This window comes from Numenius arquata, chromosome 5, assembly GCF_964106895.1.
Source record: "Numenius arquata chromosome 5, bNumArq3.hap1.1, whole genome shotgun sequence".
In the NCBI taxonomy this organism is placed as follows: domain Eukaryota; kingdom Metazoa; phylum Chordata; class Aves; order Charadriiformes; family Scolopacidae; genus Numenius; species Numenius arquata.
In genome coordinates, this window is record NC_133580.1 from 60,510,782 (window position 1) to 60,528,105 (window position 17,324).

The 17,324-nt window shown below is 36.1% G+C and overlaps 1 protein-coding gene across 4 annotated transcripts in view; it reads right to left on the bottom strand.

The window, feature by feature from the left end:
* The window catches only part of RAB28 (RAB28, member RAS oncogene family), a 71,179-nt gene that overhangs the window by 34,377 nt on the left and 19,478 nt on the right, over positions 1 to 17,324 (bottom strand). For all 4 annotated transcript variants that reach the window (XM_074147663.1, XM_074147664.1, XM_074147662.1 and 1 more), the window contains exon 4: positions 12,273 to 12,402. In XM_074147663.1, coding sequence (XP_074003764.1) covers positions 12,273 to 12,402 — 130 coding nt within the window. The remainder of the gene's footprint in view (positions 1 to 12,272; positions 12,403 to 17,324) is intronic.

The following is a 17,324-nucleotide window of genomic DNA, read 5'->3' on the forward strand; positions in this document are numbered from 1 at the left end:
ACAATGACTGTTCTTTATTGTTTTATTAAATTGTTTCCTTTACTTCTACTGTGTAGCTTGAGACAACTTAAGAAATAGAAACCCTTCACATTAAAAATAAAAAACCACACACCAAAACCATGTAAATTCAAACATTTTTAAGTCCACACATTTTCAGTACTTGCTCCTGACAGACATCGGTACTTTTGTTGGAAGTTACAGTTACTGTAGGGTGACAAGGACTAACAGCATTAAGAATGCAGTTACTTCTAAGAAAACCCAGAACCCTTCTATAGCCTGAACTTGTATTCCATATTTTACAACTGCTTTATACATTGCTTTCTACAAAATTTCTTTACAGCATTGTTTACTGAATATTGCTGTGAAAGAACAGTCAATACTCTTCATACAGAACCATTTTTAAACTCACAGAACTGCAAAATAACTACACTAGGCTTTTTTTCTCTATTATCTGCAAATACAGGGTACTGTTATTAAAATAAACTACCACAACAGTATTCTTAGAATTGAACAATGGATCAAAATCAGCAACTCTGGAAACTCCCTACAGTTGCACTAGTCCAGAATTATCAGTCAGAACTACAGGGTTTTTTTATTACACCTGAAAACTGCTTTTTCTGCTCAGAAATAGTTCCTTTTTTCCACAGAAAAGTAAATTCCTTAAAAAATTCCAACTAAGAGCAGTTTGATTCAGAAAGATCAGTACGGTGCCTAATAAGAGGTATTTTTTGTTTGTCTTACACTTACTTTCCCCCATGTTCGGATTTGCCAGTTGGACAGAATCCGTGATGCATTACCCTCACAAAGTCCTACCATACCCAAGAGGATGTCACACATCAGGGAAGACAAAAAGGGAAAAATAAAACGAAAACAGCCTTTATATCCATAGCTTTAGGAGCACAGCCTGTGTGAGAATGGGAAGAGAAGTATCAGCACTACTCTTCCCATGAGACACCACAGCAGTACCTCCAAACCAAAATATTTCAAGCTTTTCCATAACGGTTTTGAAGGGGGACTGAGAGGTAGACTCCAAAACCTCACAGTTTTCTACATGGGCAGCAGAAACTAAAAATATTTTTGAAACAATGCAACTTAACAGCTTGACAAACAACCCCAGACACTGTTTTCTTCCTTCAGCACCCCTACAGCAAATGACTTTTCAAACTTTTCCTGTAAATGCATAAGTTTTTAGCAACTGAGGGTCTCTCTTCCAACAGTATCAAAGGTTTACTATCTCTACAAAACTTATTTTTCCAGCCTTCATTTTAAATTGTCTATCACAAAAAATGCTTAAGATCACAAAATCCAGCATTTTAAGGTTGCCCTCAATATACATAATGATTATTTACTATTCTGTGTGTTCCATTCAACTATTTAGTCTGTAGCTTTTTTTGAATCTGTGCTTGTTTAGCAACTGAAACGAGCAATGATCCTGATGGCAGTTTTTCAATACTGTTATGTAGGAATGATTAGGAATGAGTTCTCTAGTCAAAGGTAATATTATTCCTCTTTCTGTACACATATTTCAAAACTAATGAATTCTAACATCACATACTATTATTACACTATCATACATAATTAAGTAAAAATATTGGAAAATACTTACCACAAAAGGAAGACTACATGGCATATATATAAAAAATAAGCCAAAATAATATTTTAATCTAGGGGCTGGTCACAAAAACACCAGAGTAAACTTGAGCTCATCTGAAGTCACTAAACGTGCTCTAAATTTAAACCTACGTAACAACTAAAATTTTTATCTTAAGGTCAGTGATTCACCACACTGAACAAAAGAATGCAGCAAATGTGATATAGCTCATTTTATAGTTGTAACAATTTTTACGTGTTAAAAATACCCATCTGGATGAGATGGGGTGGTTGCTCCTTGTGTTCAGAGCATCAAAGGATGAATGGATGGAGTGAAATTAAACCTTTTCAAAGGGTACAGCAGAAGTTACCTATCAGCTATATATTTTAATTCCCTTGTCGTATTCACAAATATACTGTTGCATCATTAAACAGTGGAGATAAAACTTTGGAAGCACTATTTCTGCAAAAGAATTGAGTTAAAAATGCTAAAATAGATCATGAAAATTTCATAGGGAACTTAGTATTTTTTAAATAGAAACATGTACCATGTACATAAAGCCTTCCTCTTTTAAGACATTGTAGACACTGTAGAGAGGTTGGTGCTGGTCTCTTCTCACAGGTAATTAATGACAGAACGAGAGGGAATGGCTTCAAGCTCCAACAGGGTAGGTTTAGACTGAACATTAGGAAAGAATTTTTCACAGAAAGAGTGGTCGGGCATTGGAATAGGCTGCCCAGGGAGGTGGTTGAGTCACCATCCCTGGATGTGTTTAAGAGACGTTTAGATGTGGTGTTGGGGGATATGATATAGGGAAGAACTTTGTAGTGTAGGGTAGATGGTTGGACTCGATGATCCCAAGGGTCTCTTCCAACCTAGACAATTCTATGATTCTATGACATTATTTTAAATAAACAAACTAGATTTCTAATTTGTCATTCGTCATCACTGTACTTCACCTCCTTAGTCAACATGTGCTTAGTCAGCATATCTTAATTGATTTTTAACTGATTTTTTGGCAGTACAGAATCTTGGATCTCTCCTTCGAAAGCAACAAACATATTGAATTTATGCTCCATATCATGAGGGCTGGAAGCACAGAGTATAAATAATATAAATATAGTATAAATAATAACAATAATAACAACAATGGTGTCTGCATTTAAACTATCTGGGTTATCTCAGTGAACGATTAAGATCAAAGTTTGATACTGGCTTAGTAGTTACTCTCATGGTAACACCTTCACAATCTCACATAGACAAATAATGAAATACCTTTTTGAAAATATCTTTTTTTTCCTCACAAAAAAACCTGACCTATAAAATAAGCCAAAGTAGACAGCAGAAAGAAAATGCAGCTCGTTCAGAACCTCATCAGGACATACCATCTCAAATACTGAAACAATGAAGAATTCATAAAACAGAGGTGCTAGTGTCATGAAGGCATTAATATGCTTAAAGATCTATCAAAAAAGCCACACATTTAGCACAGTCCGCATGCTCCTATACCAAAATGGGCATCATAAACTCAGAATGTCTCATGATATCGAGCGTACAGAGCTATAACTGTGGACTAAACTTGAAACACTACCATTAGTTTCCACTTCTTCTCTTGCAAATCCCCAATAAATATGGTAATGTCCTGACAACTACACAATTTGAAAATATACATATAATGCATTCCCCCAAATTTTTCTTCATTCTTAACTCTGCATACACATAGTTGATACTATACAACTAAGGGAGGATGACTTGAACGCTCATTTATTGGTCCTCTATTTTATTTTGCTCCTAAAGGATCTGACAGCAAATTGTTTTGAAAAAAAAAAACGGCAAGACAGCAAGATAATCCTCCAGTATTATCTTCACCTTAATCTCTGTAAGAACTTCAAATTTACTAAAATATTTTCAGGAAATTGATTCAGAGTTGCATTTTTCATCCTACAAAAACTTCTATTAATCATATTAATGGAGGTTATCCATTATGAGTATTCCCCATATTAACATTGGCTATCCTTCATCCTCTAAAGTGAGCTGAAATAATTACTGGTTACTTCCAATCAAAATCTTAAATTTCTATGTTCATTGAAATAAATAGAAAAAGCTTAAGTTTTCCCTGCCGATTAGGAAGAAAATTCTCTTCCGCACTTTCTGCCTGTACAGAGTAGTAAGTATATTCAATTTCAGCTGAAGTTGCAGTGTACACATAAATACTGTACAATTGTTACTATATCTTATTAGTCTGCCTCTAAAACTGTGAAGCATTACAAAGGTGTTTACTGACTTATCTAGCTTTTAAATAGAAAATAATGCTACAATAGCACTTGTCTTTTTCCACACTTTGTCCAAAATTCTAATACCAATGCCCTATTCACACTCGAAATTTGGTTATCCTCTCTCATCAACTTCCTTGAATAATAATATATGAGAATATATTTCCACAGTAGCTAACGGAGACATTCCTACAAATCAATGTGCTGCAGTGATACAGAAATAAAAGCTTATTTCACTGTAATGATGCTTCCAGACTTCCCTCTAGTCAGGTGGTTACTTGCAGTTAATGATCTGTGACATACCACACAAGTAGTCCTAAAAAGACTTATTATCCACTGCATGTGCAACAATATTTGCTTTATGGATGGCTAAATGAATGAAGACATTCAATGTAACTGTAAAAGTAAAATCAAAAGAAAACTTACAAGTAACATGTTTTCTTTGAGTAAAAGAGCTGTGAACATTTTCCATTAATACTTAACCTTTTGCTGGAGCAGTGCAACCACATATAATGCTTGAATCCATAAAGCCCAAGAGCTGCTCAGGGTTAACACTGATTAACTACCCCCAATCAAATGTTGTAACTTTTTAAGATTTCAGAGAGCTTCAGTCCACTAATGAAATCAAATTGCATTTATGTCATCTGGCAAAGGTGGCAGCAGGACAACTTGCAAAGAAAAGAAATTCTGTCCTATCTAAAAAAACGGGTATTTTTTTACAATTCAATAAAATAGATATTAAATTGATTGGGTTTTAAAACTACATATTTTATGCTGCACTGACTTCCGTTAATATACTAATAGAAAAGAATAGCAAATTAACTTAAAATAAGCTACAATCAAACAGCACAATATCTCCCATGACTCTCAGACTGTGCAGACATTCACACATTTTCTGTTTATAATTTTTTTCATTTACTAGACTCAGCTTTTGTCCACCATATGTCCACCGTAGATTAACTATTCCCTTAGGTACAATTAAGGGCTTTCCATTTGTTGTAAGAAGACCTAAGTATGAAGGACGCAGCCAGAAAAAACATTTCTACCTAAACCAAAAACAGAAGCACATTCAGCCTGGACTATAGTTTATGCAGCATCTTTTTTATTAGACGTATGTCTACATTGCTAAATAAACTACAGACAAAATCCATGGAAACAGTAAGAGATCTCTCAGCATTTCATTTGTGTATTATTATAAAAATAGGATACATATACTGTTCTAACCTTTGCATTTAAACGGTTTACTTCTACTTCCATTTTTCAATGACATCCTTAAAGATTTTTCTGAATTTAAGCCAAAACTGTTAGTGAATGAGAATATATTATTTACTGACACTTCTGTCACACTGGCTTATGAGTTCCAACTACACTAACAATATTCTACCAGCTCTTGGTTGGTCTTAGCAGGCAAAACATATGCGTGCAAATAAAAAAAAATGAAGTGCAGCCTCCAAATTTTAAGTGCAGGAAGAAGAAACCAAGTTATTCACACTCACCAAAATAAAAAAGCATAACATAAGAGCAGCCTATCAGTTGGACTAGTTCATGACTACCCTCACTTTCTTGTTAAAGCACCACATGATCCGAATGAAAAAACATTAATTTTGGCAAACAGTTTGTACAATATCTAATCTGTCTGGTCAAATGAATGCAAATTCGTTATTTTCATAGTATTACACCTGTTTATACCAGGGCTCTGCCTAGCTGTACAAATCTCAAATTCATGGTGTAACAGTAATATATCTTCTGTAGGCAAGATGTATATATTATTCAACTTCATTCCTGTACTGAGTCGCATACTGTGGGAGAATACAAATCAAAAGGCAAGCTCACTCCTAGCTAATCCTATCTGTGTCAAACATCAGAAACTGGTCTCAAGACAGGCAGGGCAGAAAATTATAATAATGATCGTTGTTTATCTTTTGAGCAGCGTGACAGAAAAGATAGGTCTTTCTACTCTATTTGCTAGTACTCTGGCACAGGCCACTTGGCTTTTGAGAGCCACCGTCAAAATCTGTCCTGTATGCGTGCTCTGGCAATGGGTGCAGCACTGCGCTTCTGCAGAAAGCCCCAAAGTCTAAAAACCTGCCTTGAACCAGCAGCTTAACTTCCCATCCAAGAGATCATTTTATGAATGATTCTAAAAGAAGGGTCCTAGTAAAACATGGGGTGATTTGCAAACAGATCCAACAGATACATTTATCACAGTGGATTACATGGAGGTTGGGGCCAGAATGGGGTACGTATGCCCTGATCCTCGTGATCTACCCTGCCAGGTATTTGCCCTTCTCGGACCATGGAATATGTCTAAGTAAACGCTACACAGCAACAGTAAACCCGCCTTCTTTTGTTTTGTATAATTTTTCTGTGAGCTCAGCTACTTTCTAAAGAATCACACTTGAGACTCGGGCTCCTTTTATGTATCTCTTTTGTGGCATATATCCCAGTTTAGTAGACTTGCCCACATGGTAACTTAACAGACATAATTAAATAGATCACCTTGGCTGTGACAGGAGCCAGCACTATTACTATTATGCCAAGCATGATTTAAGATCAAAATCTCGCAAGACAGATGCTTTCTCAAACAAGCAAGGTAATTTTATCACTCAAAAATGTGTATGTTGCTGGATTGCTTCCATCCCTAAAGTAATACAGAGCACATTCAGACACTGAGTTGGAAATATATTATTATGGTGAATAAATGATCATTTTCACCTGTGATTTTCCCTTTCATTAATTTAAAGTTTCTTGTTTAAAATAATTTTTTAAAAAAAAATTACCCAACCATTGAAACAAACAAATCTGCAAAACTGCCATTTTCTACTAATCTTACAAGTTTGTTGAGACAAACATTCTATACATATTTTAAAACAGGGTAGCATTCTACATTTATTCAAATGAGTTGGTAAATTGACCGTAGCACAGGACAAGGTTTTCTTTTTAAGGGAGTCTCTGCATGTAAGTAGTTTACCCTCCAATCCCAGGAGCATGTGTGAGGCTCAGGTGACTGGACCTGCTGTCAGGCGCACAGGAACTTTAGTTTAATCAGGCATAAGACTCAAAAGAACAGGGGTCTTTGCATTTGCTGCTCAACACTTGTCTTAATTACAGGTGAAAGACCTAACAAGTGCAAGCCAACAGGAAACAAGAACAGATAACAGCTGGGGGACGCTGGGAGGGACAAGAGAATGAATGCATAGTTCTGAATTTTAATAAGCCAGAATCTCAAAATGGGTATTAATGAAGACTGGGAGACTAAGTGTATAAGGCAGTAACAGAGTGCAGAAGCAGACTGGGTACATCCTGTTACCAGCCAGATTCACATTAGTACACAATACACCAAACATTCGTTTGTATCTGGGCTGAAAAATGTTTCTTTCTGCTCTCAGATAAGATAGGTAAAAACATTTTACGTTGTATGTAAATATAAGTTAAAGGGTACACTAAAACGTAACCTTTAAACTTCCCAGTGTAACGGCATACCACTTCCTCTTCAGAGATAGCACTCCAAGATCAATTAATCATGGCTAAGACGAACAAACGGTCAACATTCTTAATTAGTGTTGATGCATTCTCCTCTGTGTCCTCATCTGTCATGAAGACTGTTTAAATATCTGAGTTATTAGTCTTTATTGAGGAGTGGATCTGGTTAATATCTCTAAGAATAGAAATCATTCATCCATCCACTATACACTGGTACCTGATAATTCCTACCCCCTATCTAAGGTATCGATAACCACCGCCCTAAGACCATCTTGGTAGCTATAAATCAAAATGAGTGTAGCTCCCATGCAGCCTGGGTTAATTTTTGTTTACAATATATCCACTGAAAACGCTGGTACAACACTTGAGGAGTCTGCTTATAGATTAGTGCAGAGGAAAACATATAAAGTAGTCAGGGCAGAAAGGAAAGAAACACATCAGTCACACAAAACAGTAAAGTCTCTCTAATTCACACTAACTAAAAGGTCTTCTGCGAGTACTGAACTTTACCAATTCCAAATTTAAGCAAAGATCCTAAGCGCACAAAACACAATTCATTCACTTGATAACTACAGTTCAATTTATCCTATACAATATAAATCACAATATTTGACAGGAACATGTCTATAAAAGTTATAAGTTACTGCATTGAAACTCAAAAGCATTTGCTCATCTTAACGATGTTTACTCCCATATTTCTGGTGCAAATAAAGCAGTATTAGTAACACAGAAATAAGCACATTTCAAATATACTTTTATTAAATAAGATTAAAATACCATAGAGTAAGCTACAAGGAAAGTTAAATTTAAGATTCAATGCCAACTGTAAATTATAGGATTATTAAGATCTTAATGACTTATAGTTAATGACTCTTTACGAGGGAGTGTAGTGATAGGACAAGGGATAACAGTTTTAAACCGAAAGAGGGGAGATTTAGATTAGATATTAGAAAGAAATTATTTCCTGTGAGGGTGGTGAAGCACTGGAACAGGTTACCCAGAGAAGCTGTGGCTGCCCCATCCCTGGAGGTGTTCAAGGCCAGGTTAGAGGGGGCTTGGAGCAACCTGGTCTGGTGGGAGGTGTCCCTGCCCATGGCAGGGGGGTTGGAACTCGATGATCTTTAAGGTCCCTTCCAACCCAAACCATTCTATGATTCTCATATGAAAAAGAAATATTCTACATTAAATTTTACAATTTCTTTTGCTGTTTACCAAACATATGGACAAAAATCTGTGGAAAGACAGTGAATTAACCGATAATGGGACATAAGTGCAGGAAGCAGGTCTGGGTAAGATCTTGATTCAAATCAGTTTTCTACTCTCTCTGACCAGATGTACAGGTTGAGATATTAAAAAAAAACAAAAAAAACAAAAAAAAAAACACCAAAAAAACCCCACAAACCACGTACACGAAGGAAGAAAGAATGAAAAATAAAAGCAAGCACCAAGGAGGAAGACTGTCACCTTAAAAAAAGTACCTCTTTTAGTACTCTCAAGTTCTGAAGTTCTTGTTCTCCCAATTATTTTTAATGAATTAGTGGGCAATGACAGTCCTTCATTTTAGGTAGTCCTAAAGAAAAAAAAAAAAAAAGCAGGGGGGTGGAAAAAAAAGAGGGGAGGAAGGGTCCAGAATTTAGGAGATCTCAATTTGTGCTTCTTTATTATTTTCAAATAAATTTCTGATGGATGGAAGACCACAGACTGATTGGAGCTTTGTATGTAGAAATTACCTTTCCAATGTTTCATGAGTAAATCAATCTCTTACAATCACAATAGGACATTTTAATAAATTGCCACCACTCTAAATTTAATTATCATGCTTTAAACAGACACCCAGTAGCTTACTGTGTTCATGTTTCTAATCTATGGCAAAGTACAATAAAATAGAATAGTCAAAACAGCACTAATTCATTTAAATCAGCACTGAACAATTTCTTCAAGTTTGGTGGAATACTGAAGAAATTTCTGCAATCTTAGCACACTTAACAGAATGACACCAAATTGATATCAAAAACCACTAACAAATCATGTGGTTTTGTAGACAATTTAACAGCTAGTACACAATTATGCATCATATGCGGCTATATCTGAAGTAGTTTGCTTTCAATAAGAAAATTACCCAAGGAAATTATTTTCATCTAATAGGATTTCTGTGTGCTGTTTTCTGTATGTCATTGTGAAGAAAGATACTTTTCACTATTTTCTTCCAAGCTTTTTTTTTTTTTTAAAAAAAACTATAGCTTTCTACCTATTTCTGAAGCATTACAGCAAAGATCCCAGATGTATTTATCCCAAAATGGAAATACATGCATTTCTTTCAGACAGTATTAGTAAGGGAAAATGGTCAAATGAGAGCCTAAGCCCAAGCTAAGCAAGCTTAGAAGAGCAGCACTATATTTGGGCCAATGGTTTCAGCTGGGCTTCCAAATTCTTATCTAGTTATCTAAACACTGGCCCAATGCTTTCCAGTTGCTATGAATGAAAATAACTGCATTCCTGGCAATTTTTAAAAACTTTTATCAGAAAGAAATTTAAGTGTTAATATAACTTCCCTGTGGATATAGACTTTACCAGTCTTTAAGTAAGCATACCTGGATATTTTCCTAAAAGACATGTATAGCTCAAAAACCAAGTACAGTCCTGAGGCAGAAACTAATAACTGAAAATATTTCTCCTGTCTGATGCATGAGGTTAAATAAGTTCATCAATTCATCAAATGGCTTTTCTTGGCTTTAAACCTATTATTGCTCTTGCTTTGTGTACAAGTGTCCTATCCCTGAGTAAAGTTAAGCTGTTATGAACACAGTGATTCCACCTGAAGAACTTTTTTGTACTGGTAGCTTTATCCTTTCACAATATGCAAGAATCAACACCATTCTTCTATGTAAACACCTTGTTTTCTATTTATGTAACAACAGAACCCTGACTACAGTTACCTCTCACAGGCCATTAAGTACTGGGGTGGAAGCCCTCCTAGATATTCTTCTCCTATTATAGAATTCAGAAAAGCAATACACTTCTAAAAGCTTAATTTTTATCATACTGAAATAAAAATAAAGCAAAAAAATAACTTCTGTAAGTAGCATCCCCTGCATGCTCAACACGTGCAACAACAACAAACATCCCTAGGATCACATGAAAGCAATAATTTGGTTTTTTTCTTTATACACAGCTTCTGAAAGAAAATGAGGTAAGCAGGCACACTGTTCCTTCACCTGCTTTTTTGATAAAATGTAAGCCCTTTCACTGGTCCATGTCAGCTTTTATCTGGAAATTCCCCTACAAAACCTCGCAGTCTCCCCTGGAAGCGCGAGTCAAAACCAGGCTGGATGGGGCTTTTAGTAACCTGCCCTAGTGGGAGGTGCCCCTGTCCATGGCAGGGGCATTGGAACTAGATGATCTTTAAGGTCCCTTCCAACCCAAACCATTCTATGATTCTATGAAACCATATTCTATTTGCAGACGCTCCCAAGGAAATACTTGGATTTTAAAGAATTGCAGGCATGTATATGAGAAAAATACATATACTTAAGGTATAAACAGAGATAAAACCCCTTCAAATCGAAACCAGTGTCTGATTTTCTACCTCTATGGTGTCATACCAGCTAAATAACATTATTTATCCTACGTTACAGTGTATCTTACTGTAAATACTCCATAAGATTTGCAGAACTCCAGCTAGGAAGTCCAATTTTGGGGCAAAATATAAATCAGTGAAAAATAGTTTTCATTTGAATTTCAACAGAATCTGTATTATTGACTCTAGTCTGCTCGAGTACAACAGTGTCTATGTTATACTTTCAGAAGTGCTATTTATATATTGTAAGTCTTAGACCTTCTGTTTTCTTCCCAGAAAATAAGTAGTCTTTCATAATTAATATTATAAAATGTTACAGCATCACAGTAGCAACACTACAGTTAATGGTTCTTAATGGAAGTGTTGTATCTACATTGTTTTCAAATGCTTTTAAACAACATTAACTTGCTAGATGAGGCCTTTTTTTCAGGTTTGTTCATGATACAGATATTGTGGCATGGACACTATTACTTGGGAAGTCAAAAAAAAACCCCAAATGTGGATTTTTGTTGTTCAAAAACATGTTTTAATTGTTAAAAAAAAAAAAATCCGTATCTGTTTCACCACTTTGTTTCTAAAATCGCTTTATGTTGCTTTTATCATCTTCAATAAAAAAAGGGTAAGAGCCAGGACCAAACCTCAGATATGCTAATAAGGATGCTTCTGCAAGATTTCTCAGCTGGAAATGGGGAAATTTGGAATCCATCTAATTAGGAAACTAACTAGGTGATGGTTATTTAAAGTGGCGTGTTTTGGTGGTCAGAACAAAACCATTATATGATACTTATGTGATTAAAAAAGAAGACAGGTTAAAAAACCCCAGAACAAGAAATAAGTAACCTCATATGCAAAACTACAGATAGCATGCAAAAAAAGCCTAATAAGCAGCTCGTAAATTTTATGCCTAGTGCATAGTGTCATTATTTTAAATAACAGATCAGTACTTAATTTAGCAGTTTCTTGACATACAGGACCATGAAATATACCTGTTATTAGATCCAGGAATGCTCCCCAGTTCTCCATTCTAGATGCATTCCATGGCTATATCCTGAAGCCCTATCGAATTCAAACATGGGTGAGAGAGATCTCTCTACTCCTGTCTGCTGCTCTCCGGGTAAAGAACACACAGGCAGAGAGGTTGCAGGCTGGGCAAGGCATGATGCAGCAAGTCCCTCAGCCTAGCTGCCCAGAACCAGAATCCTGAGGTATGCCCAAATATCTCATCTGTACACAGCAACAACACACAAGACAGTGTTTAATTTCATTTTACTAAAGATATATGCCCTGTGCCATTTCTTCAGTAGAGAGCAACATCCAGAGTATTTCAATTAAAGTATGAATAACTTACTTTTATTTCCAACCAAGGCCACAAGCGGCTGTGTTTCTGATTCTTCATTCACTTTTTTTACCACATTATACCAGTCTTCTAAATTTTCGAAGCTCTGGCCGTTGGTAATATCATAAACCAAGAGAATACCCTGAATAAAAAGATATATTTAAAATGTTACAGGTTATAAAAATATTTAAACATGGTAAAATTTGCATCAGTCTAAATTATTATTATTGTAAAATAGAGCGTTAACAAATAACGGCATTGTCTCTTTTGAGGAATAATCAAAGGCATTATAAGCTTCCGTAATAAACACATTTCATTACAGTATTTCTCCTGCATTCCATGTGTTCCAAATTCAGATGCTAACTGAACTACAAGGGCAGAAAAATGAAATGGCAATTCAGTAAAGAGCACAATTAGTTATATTAGAAATATCCCAAACTGCCTATGATTTATGAAAAATCCAAAAAGCACTTCACACTAATAGTAAGAAAAAAAAAAAATCATACTGGAGAAGGACTTTTATTTTAGCTAACATTATTTGTAGTTTCACTGTTCCCTATTTGAAAAAAAATTAAAAATAGAAGCAGTTCAATCATACATTTCTGCACATTGCCTGACTCTTGCATCTCTGCTTTCCTTTGGAAAGAAAGGCCAGATCCCTTCCTCCACTGTTGTAGAAGACGAGCAAGAAGTACTGGCAAGGTTTAAACTTTCAAAGAAGAAACTAAAAACGTAGTCAAAAGTCAAAAAGAAGGGAGTCCCACGTATTTCAGAAGTTCTGGGCCAGGCTAAAGTAACAAATACTCAAAGCAGACATTAGTGAGGATTCCTCAGAGCTAATATCCAGTGCTATGAAGCACAGCCTCTTAACAGCCTAAACGTCCAACTTCTTCCCTCAGTAATTCTAAGATCAGCTCTCACAAATCACTCTCCTCTCAATTACTGAGTCTTCTGCCCCTGCTTTTCACTATACTCTAATATAAAGTAAGTTTCTTGTAAATGAGGAATAGAGTCAGAATTGGCTTCTGTCACACTTTTTCTCACGGAGTTCACATCTGGGAAAAAAAATCCCTAAAACTGCACACTGTTCCTCACATGAAATTTTCACAAATATTCTAAAAAACCAATACAATGCATACAAAACTAGCTAGTTTAAAGACCCACTGTCAATAGAAAAGATTTTTTCAAGTCAAGTTTTTCAGGCATTTGTCTGGGCTCAGCTTTACTTGATAGTTTCATGCCGAGTGTCTTGGATCATAAAATAGAATGCACGCTTATTGAATTAATGTCACAGATGACAACTGGTAGAGATCGTAAGATTATCTGAGGAGAATCTAGATTATATGATGAGAAACAATCTAAAAATAATAGGATGCAATTCAGTAAGTACCATGACAAGTTCAAAGGAAGCAATAATCTACTGCACAACAGGAAAACACCTGTCTTTGTAGCAAGTTCTATACAATATGATCAAGGACTTATAGTATATCACAGTTGAATATGTCAAGTTTATTTTTGTAGCAAAAAGGAAACTATCACACACTGGCATGAAAACACGCCAGGTGAAATAATGCATCCAGCTTTTGGACACTGAGTGTGAAGAAAAAGGGTAGACTAGAAGAGACCCGGTAACAATATCAGAGGTTTAGAAACCATGACTGACCTCAGAAAATTGAAAAAAAACTGGGCTATTTTCAACAAAGACAAGACTGATGGCAGGCATGATGATGCTGATAAAAAGTTTCAACGGAAGATAACAGGAGTTCTCTTTTTATATGCTCTTATACATAGTTTGCAGATGGCACTTGTCCTATGAGGAAAAAAACCGAGGGAACCAGAATTCTTCAGCATGGAAAAGGAGGTGGCCCTGGGGAGGACCTAAAAACCAGCCTTCTAAAACCATGAGGAAGCTATGAAGGAGATGGAGTCAGGCTCTTTACCAGCAGGAGGATGAAACACAATGAACATAAGCTGGTACAAAAGAAATTCAAACTAGATATAAAGAAAAGCTTTTCTTTTCACCATGAGGAGATTTAAAGCAGTGGAATAGGTTGCCCAAAGAGGTTGCTCCAGCCTCCATCCTTAGAAGTTTACAAGAAGGAACTAGATAAAGCCTTGAGCAACCTAGTCCCATCTCACAGCTGGCCCTACTTGGAGCAGGAGGTTTTACCAGAGACCTCCTGAGATCCCTTCCACCCCTGAACTTTCTTATCAATTCTGTGATCAAAATGACATGCAGCAATACATTTAACTTACAGAAAGATTATAGCAAGGGTACATACTAGAAAAAAATATGTAGACAATAAGACTAGACAAGCTCTGAAATACACCACCTTCAGAGGTAGCAGAGACACCAACACGGGAGGATTTCTGAAGGTTGATAAAAATGAAATAGACATTATAACAGGTGTAGCTTTGGAGGAGGGCAACAGATCCTACTGAGATCCCTTCAATTCCTATTTTCCCTATGACAGCAATAAAAAATCTCTCTCTTTTTCCTTCGATGCCATCAACTCCTTGGCAAAAATGAGTTCTTGTTCCTTATATTTATATGGCTGCTATTAATTTCTGAGGGGCAGCTTTCTCACCAGTTCCTTCAAGGAAATTAAGAATTATGACACCCATGTTTTCCCTTTGCTATCTTTCCTCCTTTACTTTACTAATCAAATCAAATATTAAACATCCACTTACCTCTTCCAAATTTTGTACAATTTACTCCTTAATATCTTGCATCTCAGGTAACTGCTCATGACTCATGATTTTTATAAACTACCCCAAATGCCTGTGCTTGTAGGGATTTGTCTTTCATAATACAAGCCTTGCTCTAGGAAGGACATACTGATGTTATTAAATGCTCAATGGAAAAGAATACACTCAGGCTGAAAGACAGGAATTGTAAAGGTTAAAAAAAAAAACAGACATAAGGCTGGAAGTTGTAAATGAGAAAGTGCACATGGCACACTTTCTTTCACCAGTGGTCAAATTCTCCTCACCCGCTTGCAGAAAAGCAGAGCAGACTATCTAAACCATCTTCAGCACTGAAGCGTTTAAATCAGAGTTAAGATTGGAAGATAAAGCTAATAGAATCGGAGCATTTAAGGCTGGCCAACTCTGCTTCTAAACATTCTTCACCAAAAAACGCTACTCTGCTATGTCGTCTAGCCAACTGCAGCCCACCTACACCTTTGGGGAGAAAGGGTATTCACGGTGGATTTACTGTGAAAGAAAAACATTGAACGAAGTTCGCAACTAGAGCTCCCCCAATTTCCAATTTGGTCCCCCTTCTCCACGAACATTGACTCTAAAAGCATATTCTTTTCTTTTATTAACCATTCTTTTTTTTTCAATCTTGTCAATATTTGCTATACTTTAGAAAACAAAGATGGCAGGTATGACATCTTAGAGATAAAAAAAAAAAAAAAAAAAAGCAGCATGGCATCTAGGTCATAAAGAATACTTCTTGCTTAAATTTTTGCCACAACAGCACTCTATAAAGCAACTTAGTATGATATAGATAAGTAGTGAAGGACTGCTCATGACTCCATAGGCAACATTTATTTTACCTTTTTTTTTTTTTGATTTAACATAGAAATCCCATCATTGCTTTCCACAGAAATACGTCATATTTTCCACAAACTTACAGTATATGGAGTACAGAATGCACAGATGGTATAAAAAGCTGTTATTTTTCCTTATTACGCATGAGGAATTAAGGTGGAAAATTAAACACTTGGCCCTTTTTTACTTACACAAAATTAGTGCATTTTCCCTGCCACGAACGAGGTTTGAAAACATATGGAGGACAGCACGCTGAGAACAGCACGGTAATTCTCTAGTCTCCAGGAACGTGGCAAAATAGACCCTGCTTGCATAATTGCACTCTAGTAAGAGAGACATTTTGCCTACATTGGTGCATACGTAAGTGCTTTTTGTTTTGGAATTATAGAGTATTTTCAAAAAACAGGTCACTGGAAACTGAGAATATTGCAAAAATGATTTGCTGGTCTCTGGAGAAGGCAGAGTCTGCAATACTCTTATTCTATTAACAAGCCAATTTATGAGGTAGTGTACGCCCCTCTTAAAGATACTTTAAAGTAGATATGTGGGTAGGGGCAGCAATTACAGGTAAGAGATGAGAGCGGTTCTGAAATATTTACCATGCAAGCAACAGCAGAACCGCTATTATGGAAGTGTTATAACCAGGCAATATATTCACACTAGACAATCAACATTTTGAAGGTGTCAAGTTTATGTAAAGAATTGTCACAATAAAAGAAAATTACAGAAAACACTAATTAAAACCATGTGTTTTCTTCTTCAGGTTTATCCTCAGCTGCCCTCGACCTATGACTAACTTTAGTATGAAGGAACTAAATTAACTTTCAAATTTTCATTAACATTCATGAAATGTCAGACCAAAATTCTAAAGTTTTTTTTTTCCAGTCACAGAATATTCATTTTAGCAAAGAGTAACTTCATTATGATATCTTCACACTTCTGCAGAAATGCTATTTTTACAGGTGAAAACAGATTACAGTCTACATATAGTTAACTGCTGTTGTCCTGATACTGAGGATATGGTCACTCAAATACATGCCATTGAGTTGCCATAATTGAATGAGCTACTGTCTCTCAGCTCAGCTGTGGTAACTGACTATATGACTACTCTTAGCTTCTCTCAGGTCTGAGATACCTGTGTCAGTTTTAATCAATGCTGACAGAAAGCTGTTTACTAGCACCTTTCATTTATAAAGGCCAAAGAGCTCTTCCCCCTCCCCCCCAGCCTGCAGAGTTCTTCTGACTCATCAGTGAAGTTCAGTTACCAAGACGGGATGTGGCAACTATATTGTTCTCAATGAGCAACACCAGAGGAAAAAAAAAAAAAAAGGGAGGGAGGAAAAAACCCAACTGCTTCAAGACAGCAAGTGAACTGCAGTTTCTCCAACTGCAACCACGCAAGCAAATTAAATAGGTTCTCATTCTTAAATCTGGCACTCTTATTTTAAAACATGGCACAAGAAATCAGGGACCTCAGTCAAAAAATGGCACCTTAACAGTAATTTA